The sequence below is a fragment of the Microtus pennsylvanicus genome, chromosome 5, assembly GCF_037038515.1.
Source record: "Microtus pennsylvanicus isolate mMicPen1 chromosome 5, mMicPen1.hap1, whole genome shotgun sequence".
Taxonomy (NCBI): Eukaryota; Metazoa; Chordata; class Mammalia; order Rodentia; family Cricetidae; genus Microtus; species Microtus pennsylvanicus.
This window is the reverse complement of record NC_134583.1, coordinates 93,726,879-93,746,020: the sequence shown is the minus strand read 5'-3', so window position 1 is coordinate 93,746,020 and position 19,142 is coordinate 93,726,879. Positions and strand designations below refer to the sequence as shown.

General features: G+C 42.7%; 1 protein-coding gene across 1 annotated transcript; it reads left to right on the top strand.

Moving 5' to 3' along the window:
• The first annotated feature begins 10,538 nt into the window (after positions 1-10,538).
• LOC142851087 (olfactory receptor 10V1-like) lies at positions 10,539-11,768 on the top strand. The gene has a single exon (XM_075974998.1). It carries the CDS (start codon positions 10,560-10,562, stop codon positions 11,505-11,507), a length of 948 nt encoding a protein of 315 aa, XP_075831113.1. The 5' UTR covers positions 10,539-10,559; the 3' UTR covers positions 11,508-11,768.
• The last annotated feature ends 7,374 nt before the right edge of the window (positions 11,769-19,142 follow it).

The following is a 19,142-nucleotide window of genomic DNA, read 5'->3' as shown; positions in this document are numbered from 1 at the left end:
GCTGTCCTTCTATGAATTCCCATAATAAGACAATGACTGAATATAGGCTAGTACTTCTGCCAAGATGTGAGTAGATTTTTCATTCTGAGACTATAAAAGGATGGCTCTTTTCTTAGCCTCTATATGATAAAAGGTACATTAAATAGAGAAATTACAAAATGATAAGAGAATAGAAAAAGGAGAGAAATAGGAGACATACACACAGACAAAACAATACACACACACACACACACACACACACACACACAGAGAGAGAGAGAGAGAGAGAGAGAGAGAGAGAGAGAGAGAGAGAGAGAGAGAGAGATCATTATGAGGAACCTAAAAGTAGAAGAGAAGGGTTAAAATATTTCTGTATATTGTGTGGCTGGAATTGGCTACCACTGAATTATGTATTCTGTGTCTCTCACAGATGACTGTGATCTTGCCCAAATATCTTAAGAGTACAGAATAAAAACTGAATCAATGATCAAAACATAGCCAAATCTAGTAGCAATTAAAACAGCTTACAAGATTGTATCCCCAAACAATTCCTATTTGTGTTTAAAGACCTACTGGGGCTGGTCCAGTTGAACGCCAAGTCAGTCTCCTGGGGCTCAGTGGAATCAACATGGGCAGGGAATTCTCCAGAAATGAGATGAAGAATGAGAACAGAGAAGCAACCTGGAGTTCAACTCCACAAACCCCCAGGTCCCATGTTCTTCCCTGGTGAAGGGGCAGTGGGAAGAGCTGGCATACAGAAAAGTGTGCTGTCCTCAGAGGAAGGGGGACTCTCAGAGGTTGAGCTCTATGTGTGCAACCATTAGGAGGACGACAGCTTGGGGTTGAGTCAGCCTTGGGTTGAGAATGTGGTGCCAGGTCCCCCAGGCGGGAGAAAGGAAGGAGACAGAGGAGACTGTCTGAGCTGCTTTGTGTTGTAGACCCTGGGACTGGGCCAATGAATGCTCCTGACCTTGGCATCTCCTGAGAGGGGCTTTCTGGTGTTGAATCACAGATAAGTTGGAGAGTTTAACCTCCTTTAGCTAACGAGGGGGGTCACCTTTTTTAGTACAAACAATAAGCACCACAAACCAATCTTTAGAGTAAAATCCTCCCTGCAAAGGATCAGAGGAGAGAGAGATCCATTTCCCTAGAAATGTGTTCAGTTCTCAAGGTTGCCGCTGGTAGTCAGAAATCTACCCTCCCTTGAGGAATGAGTGCTTTGTTGCACAGCCAGACAATATACTGCCATCAACACAGCATCTAAGTTATACAGTCAAAACAAAATTTCTAGAAAAGAAGAGAGAGACTTGTGGATGATACTTTTTGAGACTGTACTGGTAAAGACACATCTGAGGATGACACATTAGTAAGGTGAGAAGACACCCAGAGCTTACCAACTCAGCCTTCAAGGGTAGGGACTTGTGCAGTCACCGTTGTAGCAGGGAACACAGGAGAAGAGCGCTGTTACCTACAGCAGAAGCTCGCAGTATTTCACTTTCGTCATTTTGCTAAGTCATCAGAGAGGGATGCCTGGAGAAGGGGAGAGTGGGGAGCTGTCTCAGCTGTTCATCAACGCCTTGGATAAAGCCACAGCAGGCAAGAGTAAGTGTCTATTTCTAGGTTTCTTATACTTTGGATGCTTTTAAAAATAAAATAACTCAGCCGGACAGTGGTGGCACATGCCTTTAATCCCGGCACTCGGGAGACAGAGGCAGGTGGATCTGTGAGTTTAAGGCCAGTCTGGTCTACAGAGCAAGTTCCAGCACAGGCTCTAAAGTTACAGAGGAACCCTGTCTCAAAAATAAATAAAATAATAAATAAATAAAATAATGCATAATCAGACCTCAAGCTCAAAATAAAATGCATAGGATAGAAGTAAAAATGGAAATAGAAATATAAATTTAGTTTTAATTTGGGTCAAAGAATATTCAATAACTGAGTATTAAGCTTAGTTTTGGGTTTCCTAGCAGCTACCACAAACAAAACAAAACAAAACAGTATGCAATGGTCAAGTTCAATAACATATGTAATCGAACTTGACTACTCAAAGAAATGTGTGTGCGATTTCAGGAGTGTGGTGCACACCTGTAATACCAGCACTTGAGAGGCAAGGTATGAACGTCATGAGTTCAAGACCAGCAATGGCTATAAAGTTAATATATGTCTCAAGACAACAAAACTGTGTGTGGTGGCTCTTGCCTGTAACACCACTACTTGGTACTCTCTGCGAAGCAATAAGTTCTCCATGAGATTGAGGCCAGCCTGGGCTACATAGGTAGTTTCAGTCAGTCTTGGCTGTGTATTACAGAGCATGACCCTGAGTCAAAAAATAAACAAATAAGAAATAAAAAACCCCCAAAGATAAACAAAAATTTTAAACACAAAACAAAACAAAAAAATCAACTAAGAACAACAACAACAACAACAACAAAAAGATAAAATAAAGGAAGAGGAACAAAAGGCCGTGGAGTGTGTGCTAATGGGAATCCCAGCACTCTTCCTCTTAAGAAATGGTGTTTGTTTACAGACAAGAAACTCGCTGAGGGTTTGAGTTCTAGTCAGAGTCTACACTATGACCCGTTTCCTCTTTGCGCTTCTGATTTTGAACTCACGTGAAACATGTTGGATAGAGGAGCCTGAGTGGGGATGCAGCTCCTGGAGCTGAGGTCAGGGAGCAGACTTAGCTTTGTGCACAAGTTCCTTATAATTGCAGATGTCAGTGGGGAGAGCTTGGGAATACACTGAGTCAGATGTCAGTGGGGAGAGCTTGGGTATACACGGAGTCAAAAAATGGAAGTTTCCTCAGGATCTCAAAAGTCTGGAATGCTAAGTTAAACTTTCTGGGGATCTTTTAAATAATAGCCTTTCTTTATTTTTGAGATTTTTTTCAGACTTGTATACAATGTAATTTGGTCATGGCTACCCCCAAATTCTCTTGGACACGGACCCCTAAACTTCATGACCTCATCTTTAAATATAACACAGTGAGTCCAGTTAGCGCAGTTCATATACGCGTAGGTTTTGGATTATACATTGCAGCACGAGAAATCTACCGATGGTCACACATTCAAAAACAAACAAACAAAATGAAAAACAAAACTCCTCCAGGAGCTATCAACTGTCAGTGCTTCTTCAGTAAGAGGTAGGTTGTGGCTGGGCGGTGGAGGCGCACACCTTTAATCCGAGCACTCAGGAGGCAGAGGCAGGTGAATTTCTGAGTTTGAGGCTAGCCTGGTCTACAGGGATTTCCAGGACAGCCAGGGCTACACAGAGAAACTCTGTCTTGAAAAAATGAAAAACAAACAACAAAACAGCAATAACTAAACCAAAACAGAGAGAGAGGTGGGGGTTTCGGAGGGCACCTTCCACATCCGTGCTGGAAGCTCCGTTGGACTGATCTTGTGTAGGTAAGCCACAGCGGCTGTGAGTTCAAAAGCCATGCCGAGTCCAGACGCTCTCTTTTCTCAGAATTCCTGGGTTAACTTTTTTTTTTTTATCACAGGTGTGTGTGTGTGTGTTTACATGCTATGCCATGAGTGTGGACATGTGAAGACAGGGGACAGCTTGGAGGCTCCAGCTGTCTCCTACCCTGTGGGTGCCGGGAATCAAACTGATGCTCCAGTCCTGGGGGCGGCACAGCTACCTCACCTGTCTTGCCTTCTTCAGTGTGGAGCACTGGTTCAGTGCACACAAGCTGTAAAACTCTGTCATAGAACTGCTGACTTTTCGAACCTTTCTGGGATTCCTGTGACAGTATTCAGGTGCTAAAGTAAAGATTTGTCTTTTTCATTGGCCAGAAATATCTCTTAACGCTCTCTCTCTCTCTCTTTCTGCCCCCCCTCCCCCATCATGTGCATCTGTTCATGGATGTGCTGCATGCACACGAGTCTACCAGGGTGCAGGCATAGGTGCGCTTATGTGCACATGCCGAGGCCGGAGCAGCACACTGTGTGTTTTCCTCTATGGCTGCCACCTGCCTTACTGCCTCGAGATAGGAACTCTCAACAAACCGAAAGCTTGCTGCTTTGGCTAGAGTGTCTGACCGCAAGCTCTCAAGCTTGCAGAGCAAGCCCTTCTGTGCACTGAGCCATCTTACAGTTCCCACCCTATGAATCTCACTCAGGTTGTCTTCAGTGTATTGGTCATTGCATGACTGTAGAGTGCCAGGCACTGGTTTAGGCTGTAAGCATCACTGAGTGTCAACAAAGTCACTAATGCTGGGAGCCATAGGGGTGTGGCTGTAAACGAATGAACACAGAATATGTCACCAAATGGTCACTGACCATTCTCTTTGTGTTTAACCATGGAGACCAGATGCCAGGCGTGGAAGGAAGGTCTGCTAGCTCTCCTCGGTGCCTTGCACACAGAGAGAGGTTGGGAGTGTGTACCCTAGTTCTGCTCACAGCTGACAAATTTCAATATTTGGAAAACTCCCTGACAAAACCTACCTATCCACGTGTTCTCTTGTATTCCCTTTTATAAAAGCTAAGTATTCATACAAGTGTACGTTGTATATTGAACATAGGCTTCCCACACTTTCTGCCTTCCTCCTCCTCACATCTTTCCCTCCCTAGACAGTTTGCTTTTACTTTCCTGTCCTCTATACGCCCACAGATTTGTGTATCTCTATGGAGTCGAGTAACCCCAACAAGAGAAAGCAGGGCATTTCTCTTTTTGAGGCTGGGTTAATTCTTTTAATGTGATTGTCTTCTGTTGCCCCAATTTTCCTGCCAGCAACAGAACTTCCTTCTTTGTGGCTGAAAACTTGTGTTTTCTTTACCCGTTCTCCTGTTGTTGGGCACCTAGGTTGGTTCAATAACTCAGCTATTGTGAACAGTGCTACAGCGAACCCTGATGTGCAGTTATCTCTACTGTATGTTGGCCTGGAGTCCTATGAGTAAGTACCCAGGAGTGATGCAGCTAGTTCACACGGGAGTTTAGTTTTGTGAGAAAGCACCGTTCAGATTGCCACAACGGCTCACTCATTTACATCATGCCAGCGATGTGTAAGGGTTCCCTGCCTTTCAGACCCTGAGAGCGTTTGTTTCCTGGTGACTGGAGTTATGACAAGGGTGAGATGGAATTGATAGTTTAGCTTTGCTTTTTTCTGATGACTAGTGTGGTTGAGCATTAAAATTATTTTAAATTCAATTTTATTTATGTGTGTCTATATTTAGTGTATAACATTTTCACATGTGTGTGAGTGTCCACAGGCTAAGAGGAAGACATCAAGTCCTATGGAGCTGAGGTTAGGTTAGAGATGGTTTTGAGCTGCACAAGCATGGTTGCTGGAAGCCAAACTCAGGTCCTCTGTAAGAGCAGCAAGTGCTGCTAACTGCTGAACCTCCTCTCTCACCTCCTGAACCTTTTTTTTTTTTCCATATGCTTACTTTATCTTTTCTGAACCGTCTGTTCCCTTCAGTAGCCCGTTTATCGATTGGGTTGTTTGACTTCTCGTTGTTAATTTTTCTTTTATTTTCTAACTGCTCTACCCAGATATGGATGTCCCAAATGTCTCTGCAGCATCAGATGACAGCAAGTCCAAAGAGCTGCATGGGCATGAAGTCATGTTTTAAGAGGTATGGCTATTCCAAAACACAGAAACAGGTTTAAGGAAAAGCTGCAATCAGAAGGAATACCGTTTGCCCCTTCTCCACGATGGAAAGGAACAACCTTCCATGATTGTCGCATGTGCAAAGGTCATGGCAGGCCCTCAGACAGGAGCACAGCAAATATAGGCAAAGATACATTCTGCCGGGGATGCTCCTGACACCTTGTGTGACTTCACTGTTAATTCAGAGAACAAAGCACACAGTAGTGTTTTTCTGTCTGCCGTGGGAGCTTAGATGCTTTTGAACTGAGCGTCTGCATCTGACCCTGTCCAAATGCCTGTGTTAAACTCTGCAATGTGGTGCTGTTGGTTAGTGGAGCCTGAGGAGGAAGTAGGTTTAGGTGAGGACATGGCATGAAAGCCCCGTGAAGGGATTAGTGCTCCTCTAGAGGAGGAAGTGGGTACAGTTTCCTCTCTGCCATGTGAGGCTACAGAAGAAGGAGGCAGCAATCTGCATCCAGAACACGGGCCCTCACTGTGACCCAACCTATGGCTACTTTAAATTGGGATTTTTCTGGGGTTAGAACTTGAAGCAATAGAAGTCTATGGTCTGAGCTAATCAGTCAATGGTATTTTAAAATAACAGCCTGAATGAAGACAAAGTTTATACACTTGAGAAAGAACAGACGTCTGTTTTTGCTTACACACGGGATGTGGTGGCAAAGATATATGATTGTATATATGCTTGTGTGTGCTTATATTTGTGTGTATTTCTATTGGTCTCATTTGTTATTGTTATTGTAGACACCATGGAAACTTGCAGTGAAGTTTGCTCCTATTAATCATAAGCAGTGCAAGGAATACTCAATATTAAAACTTTAAGAAAACAAGAGATGTCTCTTTAAGCATCAATTAACTATTATAACCTGCTTTATGTAGAACATTATGGATCAGCATCTAGTGCTGAGATTATTTACAAAGGCAGGGATTCAGGGAACCTGTAAGGGATGGTGGAGCACTGAGGGCCAGCAGTGATGGGAGCTGTTTATATCCTTGGGGCAGGAGTAACAAGGTATGAGGCAGAGCCACTGGAACTCAGCCATACCTTGCCCCGTGGAGGATAGGGCACTCACTCAGAGCTGTGGTCACTGAACCACAGGGTTGGGGAGGGATGTGCAAGATGAGCACCCTGCCTCTTATTGTGTAGTTATTCATTCTCCTGCTAGCTCCTACCTTTGGTCAAACTTAACTAGAAGCCATAGGGTGATGGACCCAGCTGATCCAGTCCTTAGAGACCGGCCTTCCACAGACAGGACATGGGAAGAGTGGAAGGTAGATCTGGGAGGGGCAATCAGTTGACTAGCCAGTAAAACCTTGTCTGAGTGAGTCTTGACCAGGAAGAGTAGGCTTTACAAGTGTTAAGATGGAGTGTCCAGAGAGATGGGAAGATAGACTGGTATTATCACTGAGACCAGAAAAGAGGAATTTCCAGAAAAGGGGAGTAACCAATTGGTTTGAATGCAACATAGATGAACTCAAAGCTGCCTATTTGATTCAGGAACTGGAAGGACCTTTGGTGGCCTTCATTAAGACAGTTTTAAGGAGTAGAGGGATTAAATATAACCAGACTGCTCATCTGCTTATAATAAAGAACATGTAATGACTATTGTGGGAACTAGAAAAAGAGGGTTTCTGTTTACTCCACCTCCTTTTCTCTTCCTCCTTCCTTTCTCTTTTTTTCTTTTACTTTGGAGACCCAGTCTCATGATCTGATCTAGCCCCGACTGGCCTCAGACCTTACTATATGGCTAAGAATGATCTCCTGCCTCCACCTCCCAAGCAGTGGGATTATAAACATTTCTACCAAGCCTGGCAAGATGTCTGGAAGGGTAACACTGCTGGCAGCCGCTTTATACTCTAGGCGATGAAGTTGCTGTAGAATGGGGAGCAGTGATGTAGATACTGGATTGAGCAGATACCTCATGGAGGAAATTCCCAGAGGAAACAGGAAGGTCTGAGAAATTAGTCTGACAGTAGATAAAGAGTTCATATACCAAGGATTACGATAATGTGTGATTGCCTCAAAGGGCAGCAGAGAATGTTTTGTCTAAAGCTGATGAAAATGATACCAAGTATCCTCCAGGTAGCCTTATATGACATTGGAGGCTGGATCATCAGTTGTGGTGACCTGAATGAGAAGCCCCCAATAGGCTCATAGGTTCATATGCTCAAATACATAACCCCAGTTGGTGGATCTGTTTGGGAAGGATTAGGAGGTGTGGCTTTGTTGGAGGAGATGTGTCATTGGGGGTGGGCTTGAGGTTAGAGAAGAACAAAACAAGAGTTTACTCAGGAGATGGAATTGTTGGAGTTGATAAACAAACCACTCAATCTCTGGTGTCCCCAGCCATTGTGATATTGTCTTGTCTAGCCTCATTAGGGTTGATGGACATTACAGAAGGCAACAAGATTATAGAAAGTCAAGGAGTTTAGGATGGTGTGTATTGGCAGAAGACTAAGAAGAGTTATGTGTGATATCTTGATTGGATGGGACCAGGAGGAACTCAAAGAAGACTTTTGGGAGAAGCTGGAGGCATCAAGGAAGTCTTGAAGAGACAAAAGGAAACCAGAGATAAAAGAAAACATTTTGGTTTTAGGTTTTATTTATTTATTTTTTTATGTGTATGTTTTATCTGCATGCATGTCTGTGTACCACATTTGTACAGTGCCCACAGGCCAGAAGAAAATGTTAGATTTCTTGGGACCAGAGTTACAGACAGTTATTAGCTACCATGTAACTACCCACCATGTGGTATTTGAATGTGAGTTCTTTGGGAGAGTAGTTGGTATTCTTGACAACTTAACCATTGCTCCAGCCTCCATAAGAACAGCAGTTTCAATGATTATTGCTAGTGTTCATAGAGATCTTACTAGGGCCCAGGCAGATTTATCCTCCTAATGTTTCCAAGAGTAGAGTTTCACTGATCTTTTTCTGGGTGAAGAACTTAAAACAGGAAGCTTCCACAGATCGCCTAAGGTCACATTGTTGGCTTGTATATTCTAACACTATCACCTATACAATTTACCCCAAGAGACACTCTTGACTAAAGGTTCATGAAAGTAGAAGGGTTTGTGGTTTGAGTGTGGTTTACTCTGGTTTAAGATTTCTATGTTGACTTGGCCTGAAAAGTTATTGTTTTGCAAAATTATTCCAATGTTATTCTCAATAGCCAACAAAAGGGAGAAGTTGTGCATTGTCAATGAACTGATGACTAGATAAAAACAACCGTGTAACATATTCTTACAATAGAATGCTATTCAGTCATGAAAGTAGTGTAATTTAAAAATTTGGGATGAGTTCATGCATGTATACAATGTGCTATAATCATATTCACCCCTATTTTCATCTCTTAACATTCCTTTTACTTATGATGGTCTCCTTTTTAACTTTTATCCTACTTCATCCTCCCCTCTCTGCAATGAGTTTAATTAGAGTTCCTTTTCTAAACATGGGTAGGAACTATTTACTGGAGCATAAGCAAATTGCTGGTGGCTATACCACTGAAGAAAATGACTCCAGGTCCTCTGGCAACCTGCCTATAGCTTTTTTTTTTAATATTTATTTATTTATTATGTATACAATATTCTGTCTGTGTGTATGTCTGCAGACCAGAAGAGGGCACCAGACCTCATTACAGATGGTTGTGAGCCACCATGTGGTTGCTGGGAATTGAACTCAGGACCTTTGGAAGAGCAGGCAATGCTCTTAACCACTGAGCCATCTCTCCAGCCCCTGCCTATAGCTTTTTAATGGAGGAGCTTAACACACCTCACAAGCTCCTTCCCATTCTTGACGGGATGTTAAATGGCTTTATCTTGAGCAGGTTAGCCACAGCTGCTGCAAGTTTGTGTTGCAACAGCCACGTTCCATCCAGACGACAGCATTTCAATAGTCCTTCTCCCTATCTTCTGGCTCTTAAGAATCTTTCTGCCCCCTTTTCCGCGATGTTCCTTGGACCTCTAAAGTGGTCATAGAGATGTTTTGCTTAGGGTTAAGCACTCAACAGTCATTTGTTCTCAGCACTTTGACTAGTTATGAGTCTCTGCATTCACTAGCTGTTGTCCTCTGCTAAAGATTTTTTTTTTTTAGCAAGACAGAGAACAGAACGTGGTCTATGGATAGAAATATAAATATTTATAAGACAATTTTATTATATGCCCATTTAGGAAAACATTAGCGGTAAATTACACCCCCAACCCCACCTAAAGAGTCTTTGACCACCCCAATGACAGGTTTTTACTTTCTGGAACTATGAATTCCAGCCAGTAGGGAGGAATCTTCCAGTAAAGTTCCACCTTGAATTCTCTGTGTCTTGTAACCAAAGATTGTGGTGTGTCTTCATCAGTAGTGTCTTACCTCTACCAATTAGTTAAAACAAGAACCTGCATTGTTTTGAGAGCCTCGGGAGCCTACATAACTAACAACTCATCGGGAGGTATCCCTCACCTGGTACTGTGATTTTCATTTCACAGTTCACGAGGGAGCAGCATAAACTGCCCTTAAAAGGAACTTCAGCTCAAACGTTTTAAAATATATATTTTGACATGATTGTCCCTTGAAAGATTATGTTTAATAAATTGAATAATTTCGTGTGTATTGAGGTAACCAGAGGCAAATTCACAGAGACAGAATGAAAGCAGAGAACTGTAGAGGACAGTGGAGAGTTATTGTATAATCAGCTTAGATTTAGATTTTTGGGAGAAGGACAGGATAGACAGAGGTACAGTTATAAAGTGAGAACGTAGTTAATGCTCTATTCCAACAAAAGCTTTAAGTAGTCAACTGTTACTCTTTGATTAGAACAGTCATGGAAGTGAGCTGCTGAGTGTAGACTCAGGGTAAAAAAAATAGTTGGATTTGAGGTAACAAGGGTTGGTGAGGGTGGTAGTCTAGCATATTGCTCATTAGGAGCATCAGGTCCTAATATCTGTCTGTCCTCAGGGGTAGCAGTCCCAATGCACTAAATACATGGAAGAAGGAAATCAGACTGGGATGGTCCTCTTCCACTTCCGCCCCTTCTCCAGACTCCCCGAGGTGCAGATGCTGATCTTTGTGGTCTTCCTCATGATGTACCTGGTCAGCATTGGAGGAAACATGTCCATCGTCCTGACCACCTGGACCAATCGGTGTCTCCACACCCCTATGTACTTCTTCCTGGCGAACCTGGCTAGCCTGGAGATCTTCTATTCTTCTACCATAGCTCCGCTGACTCTGGCCAGCGTCCTGTCTGCAGAGAGAACTGTGGTCTCCCTGGCAGGCTGTGGTGCCCAGATGTTCTTCTTCATCTTCCTGGGCAGTGCTGACTGCATCCTGCTGGCCGTCATGGCCTATGACCGGTTTGTGGCCATCTGCCACCCTCTGCGCTACACCCTCATCATGAGCTGGCACCTGTGTGTCCAGCTGGCGCTGGGGTCCCTGTTGCTGGGGTTCATCTTGGCCATGCAGTTGACTGTGATCATCTTCCGGCTGCCTTTCTGCAGCAGTAAGGAAATCAGCCTGTTCTACTGTGATGTCCTCCCTGTCATGAGACTGGCCTGTGCAGACACCCATGTCCACGAGGCCACCCTGTTCGTGGTCAGTGTCATCGTCCTGACCATCCCTTTCCTCCTCATCACTCTGTCCTATGTCTTCATTGTAGATGCCATCCTGAAGATCCGTTCCGCCGAGGGGAGGCGCAAAGCCTTCTCTACCTGTTCCTCCCACCTGACTGTGGTCCTCCTGCAGTACGGATGTACAAGTCTCATCTACTTGTGTCCTAGCTCCAGTTACTCTCCTGAGCGAGGCCAGGTAGTATCTGTGGTTTACACATTCATCACCCCTATGCTGAATCCTTTGATCTACAGCATGAGGAACAGAGAACTCAAGGATGCTTTGAAGAAGGCGGTCATGAGGTTCCTCCTGCTTGACAAACAATGAGGACTCTGAATGATGGTCTCCAAGGCTGGTAGTAGAGATGCTGAGTCGCCTGTTGATAAGATGAGGGGGTGGGCTTTGCCAGCTATAGTTTGATACAGTTAGATTTCCCAGTCATGTGACCATTCTACAGTCATGTTTCTTTTCTCAGCTTTGGGTTAGTCATTCTCCAACACAGGAATGAAGAATACCTGCAGAATCCAATGTTGAGGGCTCTGAAGATTAGCAGATATTAGTGAAAAGAACTGTCACTTTTAAAACTGAAACACAGCAAGCAGTGAGCATAGCTGTCCTTTCCCTGTCATCTTATGTTCACCTTGGATTTTTCTCCAGATACAGGTCTTTGGTTGATGGCAGTCCTCAACGCTGAACATGGGAAAGACAAAAACTAGCAGCAAGACAAGCATTAGGCCTGGAGCATTCTGCTCTGACCTCTTTTATTTCCATTGTATAAATATTGACTTCCTCTTTTAAAAAGTATTTCATACATGAGTACTGTGCTTACATCATTTTCATATGTCTCTCTCTCCACTCCAACTCCTCCCATACCCTCTCAAATTCATGAACTATCCTTTAAATACTGTTACATACATACACAAAGGTCAATGCTTCTCAACCTGTGTGTTGTCACCCTTTGGGAGCTTAACATATCTTTCACATGGCTTGTCTGAGACCATTGGAAAACACAGATTTACATTATGGTTCATAACAATGACAAAATTACAGTTATGAAGTAGCAACAAAAATAATTTCATGATTGGGGTCACCACAGCATAAGGAACTGTATTAAAGCATCACAGCATTAGGAAGGCCGAGAACCATTGACACAGGTATATGCAAATACTGCCCAATGAGTCCACTTAAGGCTGCTCTTTTGTTTTATAATGCTGCCCTAGAATAGGGTTGGTAGAGGGAATGGATGTGTGCGTGTACTGGTGGGTATGATGTGGAGTTGGTGTTTGAGTAGGAAGCACGTTTCTTCAGCAGAGAACTGTAAGGAGACAAGAATTGGAAATCTCCTCAGGCCTTAGCTTCCTGGTCTAGAAATCTATGAGAGATGTATTTGTAGGAGGAGAGAGCCGCTTGTTGGTTCCCGGCCGCTTAACCCCAAAATAATAACATAGAAACTGTATTAATTAAATCACTGCTTGGCCCATTAGCTATAGCTTCTTATTGGCTAATTCTTACATATTAACCCATTTCTATTAATCTGTGTATTGCCACGTGGCTGTGGCTTACTGGCTAAAGTTCTGGCAGGGCTATATGGTGTCTCTCTCACTCTGCCCTTCTTTCTCCCAGCATTCAGTTTAGTTCCCCCGCACCTGTATTCTCTGCACAGGCCCAAGACAGTTTCTTTATTAACCAATGGTATTCACAGCATACAGAGAGGAATCCCACATTATGTATGGCAAAACTCCAGTTCTTTGAAAGAGTTCCACAGGGCACAAAAGTAAAATCATGACTAGGATTCACATCTTATAGAACTGAAAATTTGTATTCTTTTTTTGAAAGATGAGAACAAAAAAAAGATGCTAGCCATAGTGGTATATGCCTAATATGCCTATAATTTTAGCATTAGCAAGGCAGAGGCAACAGAATCAAGAGTTAAAGGTCATCCTTAGCTACATAGGACATACAAGGTCAGTCTGGGCTGCTTGAGACCCTATTTCAAGATAGATAAATAAATAAATAAATAAATAAATAAATAAATAAATAAATAAAAAGTATCTTTGGTTCAGTCACTACAACTTTTGGTTCCAAATCCTACTGCAATATGCTACTAGGTACATGCTGTCTGTAGCACATTAATCTTCTGGACATTAGTCTGTTTGGGCAGAATAAATGTTGTATGACCAGACAATTGTGAAAAGTGCTATAATGATCTAAGTCAAACCTGCTTACCACAGGGTTCTTTACAGCCTGCAAATGCCAATGTGTAGTTATGATATATATGAAGAATGCAACCTCCTTTTTATTTTTGCATGTGTATAAAAATGTGCTTTGTGTGTGTGTGTGTGTGTATAAATGGGTGTTTTCATATGTGCAGGACGTCATGTGTAGGTGTCTCAGTTGTTGTTCTATTACTGTGAAGAGACACCATGACCAAGTTAACTCCTACAAAAGAAAGCATTTAACTGGGGGCTTGCTTACAGTTTCAGAGTGTTAGTCCATCATCATGGCAGCAAGCAGACAGGCAGGGCACTGGTGCAGTAGCTGAGAGCTTTATGTTGTGATCCATAGGTAGCAGGCAGAGAGACAGAGACTGGGCCTGGCTCTGTGCTTTTGAAACCTCAAAACCTCTTTTGCACACTCAGAAATCACAGAAATACACTAAACTGGAAGCCACGGTCTATTTGCAAAGGGCCTGTTGGGTAAAAAAGAAGAAAAAAATATAATAAAAATAAAAAATAAGATAAAATTAAGAGAGGGAGAGAGACAAAGAGAGAGAGAATGAAAGAGAGGGAGAGAGGGAGGGAGAGAGGGAGGGAGAGAGAGAGAGAGAGAAAGAGAGAGAGAGAGAGAGACCTCCTGCTGTCCATGCAACCAACCCTCAAGAGTAGCTTATTTCCCCAGTGACACTCCTTTGGAGAAAATTAAACTTTCATTTGAAAGTGGTTTTGAAATAGAAAACTGGAAGGACACAAGAATTGGAAATCTCTTCCTTAGGCTTTTTTTTCTTATCTGGAAAACTACACGACATGTATTGCAAGACTGAGAAAAAATCAGGGATCAATACTCAGTCCACATGTCTACTATTATATAATCTGCTTTGCTTCTTTCTTTCCAACCATCGCCCAGATGGTTGCATGCAGACCTATGCAAACCCTGTGCACAGCCCTAGTCTCTGCCTTTGAGCTTGAGGGTGGTGATTCCTCCAGCAGTTCTTTCATTCATGATTGGTTTTGTGATTCGTGTGTGTGTGTGTGTGTGTGTGTGTGTGTGTGTGTTCCTTAATGAAGCTAAAAATTATCCTTTCAAGATCTGTGAAGTTGGAATTTTGATAGGGATTGTGTTGAATCTGTAGGTTGCTTCTGGTAGGATGGACATTTTTTCTGTATTAACTCTACTGATCCATGAGCATGGAAGATCTTTCCATCTTCTGATATCTTCTTCAATGTTTTATAGTGTGGGTCGTGACCCTTTGGGGGGTCAAACAACCCTTTTACAGGGGCCATTCTGGAAAACACAGATAGTTATATTATTATCCATAACAGTAGCAAAATTACAGTTGTAGTACCAATTAAAACAATTTTATGGTTAGGGGTCACCACAACATGAGGAACTGTATTAAAGAGTCTCAGCATTAGGAAGCCTGAGAACCACTGTCTTAAAGTTTTGTCATACAGATCTTGCATTTGCTTGGTTAGAGTTACTCCAAGATAGTTTATATTTTTCGAGACTGTTGTGCAAGGTGTTGTTTCCTTGATTGCTTCCTCAGTCCATTTGTCATTTGCATCAGAAAGGCTACTGATTTTTGTGAGTTAATTTTGTATCCAGCTACTTTGCTGAAAGTGTTTATCAGTTGTAGGAGTGTTTTTCTGTACAATTTTTAGGGTCACTTATGTATGCTATCATATCATCTGCAAATAAAGATACTTTTGATTTCTTCCTTTGCAATTTCTATCCCCTTGATCAGATGTCTTACTGCTCTAGCTAGGATTTCAAGTATCATATTGAAGAGATATGGAGTGAGTGAACAGCCTTGTCTTGTTCCTGACATTAATGGAATTGCCTTGAGTTTCTCTCCATTTAATTTGATGTTGGATACTGCTTTTTATTATGTTTACTTAGGTCCATTGTATCCCTGATCTCTCCAAGACTTTTATCAAGAAGGGATGTTGGATTTTGCCAAAGGCCTTTTCTGAATCCAATGTGGGTTTTGCCTTTCAGTCTGTTTATATGGTCGATTGCATTTATTGATTTTTGTATATTGAATCATCCCTGCATCTCTGGAATGAGGCCTAATTAATTATGGGGGATGATTTTTTTGATGTGTTCTTGGGTTCAGTTTGTAAGTATTTTACTGAGAAATTTTGCATCTGTGCTCATAAGGAGAATTGGTCTGTAATTCTCTTTATTATATTTTTATGGATAACTGTGGCCTCATAAAACAAATTGGTCAGTGTTTCTTCTGTTTCTGTTTTGTGGAATAATTTGAGGGGTATTGGCATTTAATTCTTCTTTGAAAGTCTGTTAGAATTCTGCACTCAAACCATCTGACCCTGGATTGGTTTTTGGATTGGAGACTTTTAATTAATGCTTCTGTTTCATTAGGGTGTTTGTTTATTTATTTATTTATTTATTTATTTATTTATTTATTTATTTATTATGTATACAACTTTCTGCCTCCATGTATACCCATACGCCAGAGGAGGGCGCCAGATCTCATTACAGATGGTTTGGAGCCACCATGTGGTTGCTGGGAATTGAACTCAGGACCTCTGGAAGAGCAGACAGTGCTCTTAACCACTGAGCCATCTCTCCAGCCCCTCATTAGAGCTTATAAATCTGTTTAAATCATTAATCTGATCATGATTTAAGATTGATACATGGTACCTATAAAGAAAATTATCCATTTCTTTTAGATTTTCCAGTTTAGTTAGGAAAATTAAAGTACGTCCTTATGATTCTCTAGATTTTCTCATGACAGCTGTTATGTCCCTCCTTTCATTTCAATTTTTTTAATTTGAACATTTACTTTCTGCCTTTTATTTAATTTGGATAAGACTTTGTCAATTTTATTGATTTTTCTCAAAGAGCCAGAGCTTGGTTCCATTGATTCTCTGTATCTTTTGCTTGCTATTTTGTTTGTTGTATTGATTTCAGTTCTGACTTTGATTATTTCATATTGATTAGTTCATCTGCTCCTTTTGGGGTATGTTCTAGAGTTTTCAGGTGTGCTGCTAAGTAGCTAGTTTGAGATTGCTCTATTCTTTTTAATGCACTTAGTGTTGAATAGATTCCCTCAGGTCTAAGAATAGAATATGCAAGGGTGATGGAATTGTCAAGAGGTTCAATTTAAAACTACCTCAAGTTTGAACTTTTCCTCCTTTCTCAGCCTTTCCTTCTTGTGATAGAAGTCACCTTCCTGTTGTGAGCTTTCTTATAAAACAAGGACAACACGCAAGGAACAGAGCGACACCTCCAGCCAAGACCAGCAAAAAACTGCTGTCCTCAGCTCAGTAAGCACAAGAGAATCAAAATCCTGACACTAACTGATTTTTTTATTATCTAGCAAATATATATATTAAAAATGGATTAGTGCGTGTGTGGTGTATTCAGGCCTTTGTTAGAGTGTGAAGGGTCGGAAGACAACTTTGGGGGTACTCTTCCCCTTCCACCGTATGGACTCTAGAGACTAAATTCCCGTCATCAGGCTTGGGAGAAAGTGCTTTAGCATGATGTGTCATCTTGTTGGCCCTCTAGCAAATATATTGTGTAGGGATATGGGATCTTTTGAAACAAGAAACCCACAAATAACAATAATGAACATGATATTTTGACTTTGTAAAGTTTGAAAATCACTAGTCTCGGTCACTCTCCTTATTCGATGGATAGATAAAATAAATTGTGATTTCAGGTGACAGACATTTTGTGGCAGAGTCACTTTTTAAAAAAAAATTTTAGTTCTTTGTGGATTTCACATCACGTGTCCTAATCCCATTCATCTCCCTGACCTTTCACCTCTGCCCTCTTGCCTTTTTCACCTCCCCTCAAAATAAAATAAAATTTAAAAGAAAACCAAAAACCCCAAACCGAAACCAAAACCAACCAAACAAACAAAATAAAAAAAAAATGAAGTCTTGGTGTGAAAGCCGCAGTCTGACACAGTGGTGAGTCATACCGTTTACCCCGTAGTTCATAAGTCTTCACTTGCTCTGGTTCGATACCCCTGGCTCTGCTACCCCCTTAACACTGGGCCCGCACTGGGACTGCTCTTGGATATCCCATTGCTGTTTTGTGTCACTGGAGATCCTGAAGCATTGGATCTGCAGATCTGGCCCCTTGCATGCTCCAGCAGTTCATGGATGAGGTGGATGTTGGGGTGGGCTAACTCACAGCCCTGGTTCTGGTGTAGCTGGGCTGGTTAGCCCGGCACCTTTTCCTTATCGTCACCACCAGGGTGAGCTCTTCAGCACTGCCCTCGCTAGTTCACCCTCTGCAGCTGGGTGACGTAGGGGCCAGTTTTCCTGCTTCACGCCTCGGGACCAGCTCATCTGCACTCACAGCACCAGGGCCAGCTCTCCTGTTTTGCCCAGGTGAGGTACGGGGCCCATTCTCCTGAGTGTTGCAGTTGGTAACTGCAGGGCCAGCTCCCCCGCCTACTGTCTACCATAGATGGCACGGGGAGGGTGGGGGAGCGTGGGGCAAGGGCATCTTGCTCTCACTCACACCGCCTCCGCTCATGCAGAGGGAATGGGGGCTTAGACTAGCTCTCCTGCTCTCACGCCCTCAGGGCCAGGTCAACTGTGCCCTTCCCAACTGGGTAAGCTCTACTGCCTTGCCCAAGCAGAGCCTAGGGCCTGCTCTCCACCCCAGAGTGCTGCAGCTGCCGAGGGGAAGGACCAGCTCTCCCACTCTCAGGACCTCAGAGCCAGCTCTCCCACAGCCACGGGCAGTGAGGGGCAGGGATGCAGGGCATCTCTCTCTTGCCCACTCCACCGTATTGCAGATGAGCGGTGGGGCCAGATTTCCCATGCATGTTCGTGGGGCCAGATCACCTGTGCCCACCCCGATAGAATCAGCTCTATTGTAGTGCCCAGGCGAGGTGCAAGGTCCCCTGTCTCTAGTGTTGCAGCCAGTGAGGAGCAGGACCAGCTTTCCTGGGCTTGTGACCCCAGGACCAGCTTTTCTGCCTGCTAGGTGGTAAGTGGGAGTCACATTTTTTAACTGAAATTTTTTTTCATATAATATGTTTTGATGACAATTTCATCTCCCCCAATTTCTCCCCATTCTTCCACCCTCCCCACCTACCCAATTCCAGGTCATTTTTTTTCTCCCTCTAGAAAACAACCAGACAAACAACAAACAAACCAGGATTTTAAGAAAGAAAAAAAGAAAAAAAAATATAAGAAACACACACACACCATAAAAACACAAAATCAGAAATCGTAATATACAGGCAAACGATCAGGAAGACAAAATGTCCAAACAAAGCCATATGAGACACATGTGTTTTATGTTGCCTGTATACTGCTCGGTGTGGGGCCTGTGTTTAACTGTAGTTAACATGCCCACTGAATAGAGTCACATTTCTAGTTAAGGCCTCTTTGCTGTGTGTCCAACAATTGTTCTGTTAGTTTATAAAAATGGCCTCATCACTGAAAAACTATTATGTGATGGGCAGATTGGCTTTCTTGTTCTGGGGATGTAGTTGAGTTGGTAGGATGCTTGCCCAGTATGCCTGAGGTCCTGGGTTTGATCCCCAGCCTGGCATAAACAGGGATTGGTAGCATGTATCTGTAATCCTAGCACTGGGGATTGGGTGCAGAAGGATCAGAAATTCAAGCTCATGCTTGGTTGCACAGGATGTTTGAGATCATCTTGAGGTACGTGAGATACTGTTTAAGGGGAAAAAGGCAGAGTAATGTATAAAGAAACACACTGTGCTGCAAATCATGCTTGACAAATCCAGAC

Bases quoted from the DNA above. Each gene is read 5' to 3' on its own strand.
- LOC142851087 (XM_075974998.1), top strand. From the start codon at position 10,560: ATGGAAGAAGGAAATCAGACTGGGATGGTCCTCTTCCACTTCCGCCCC.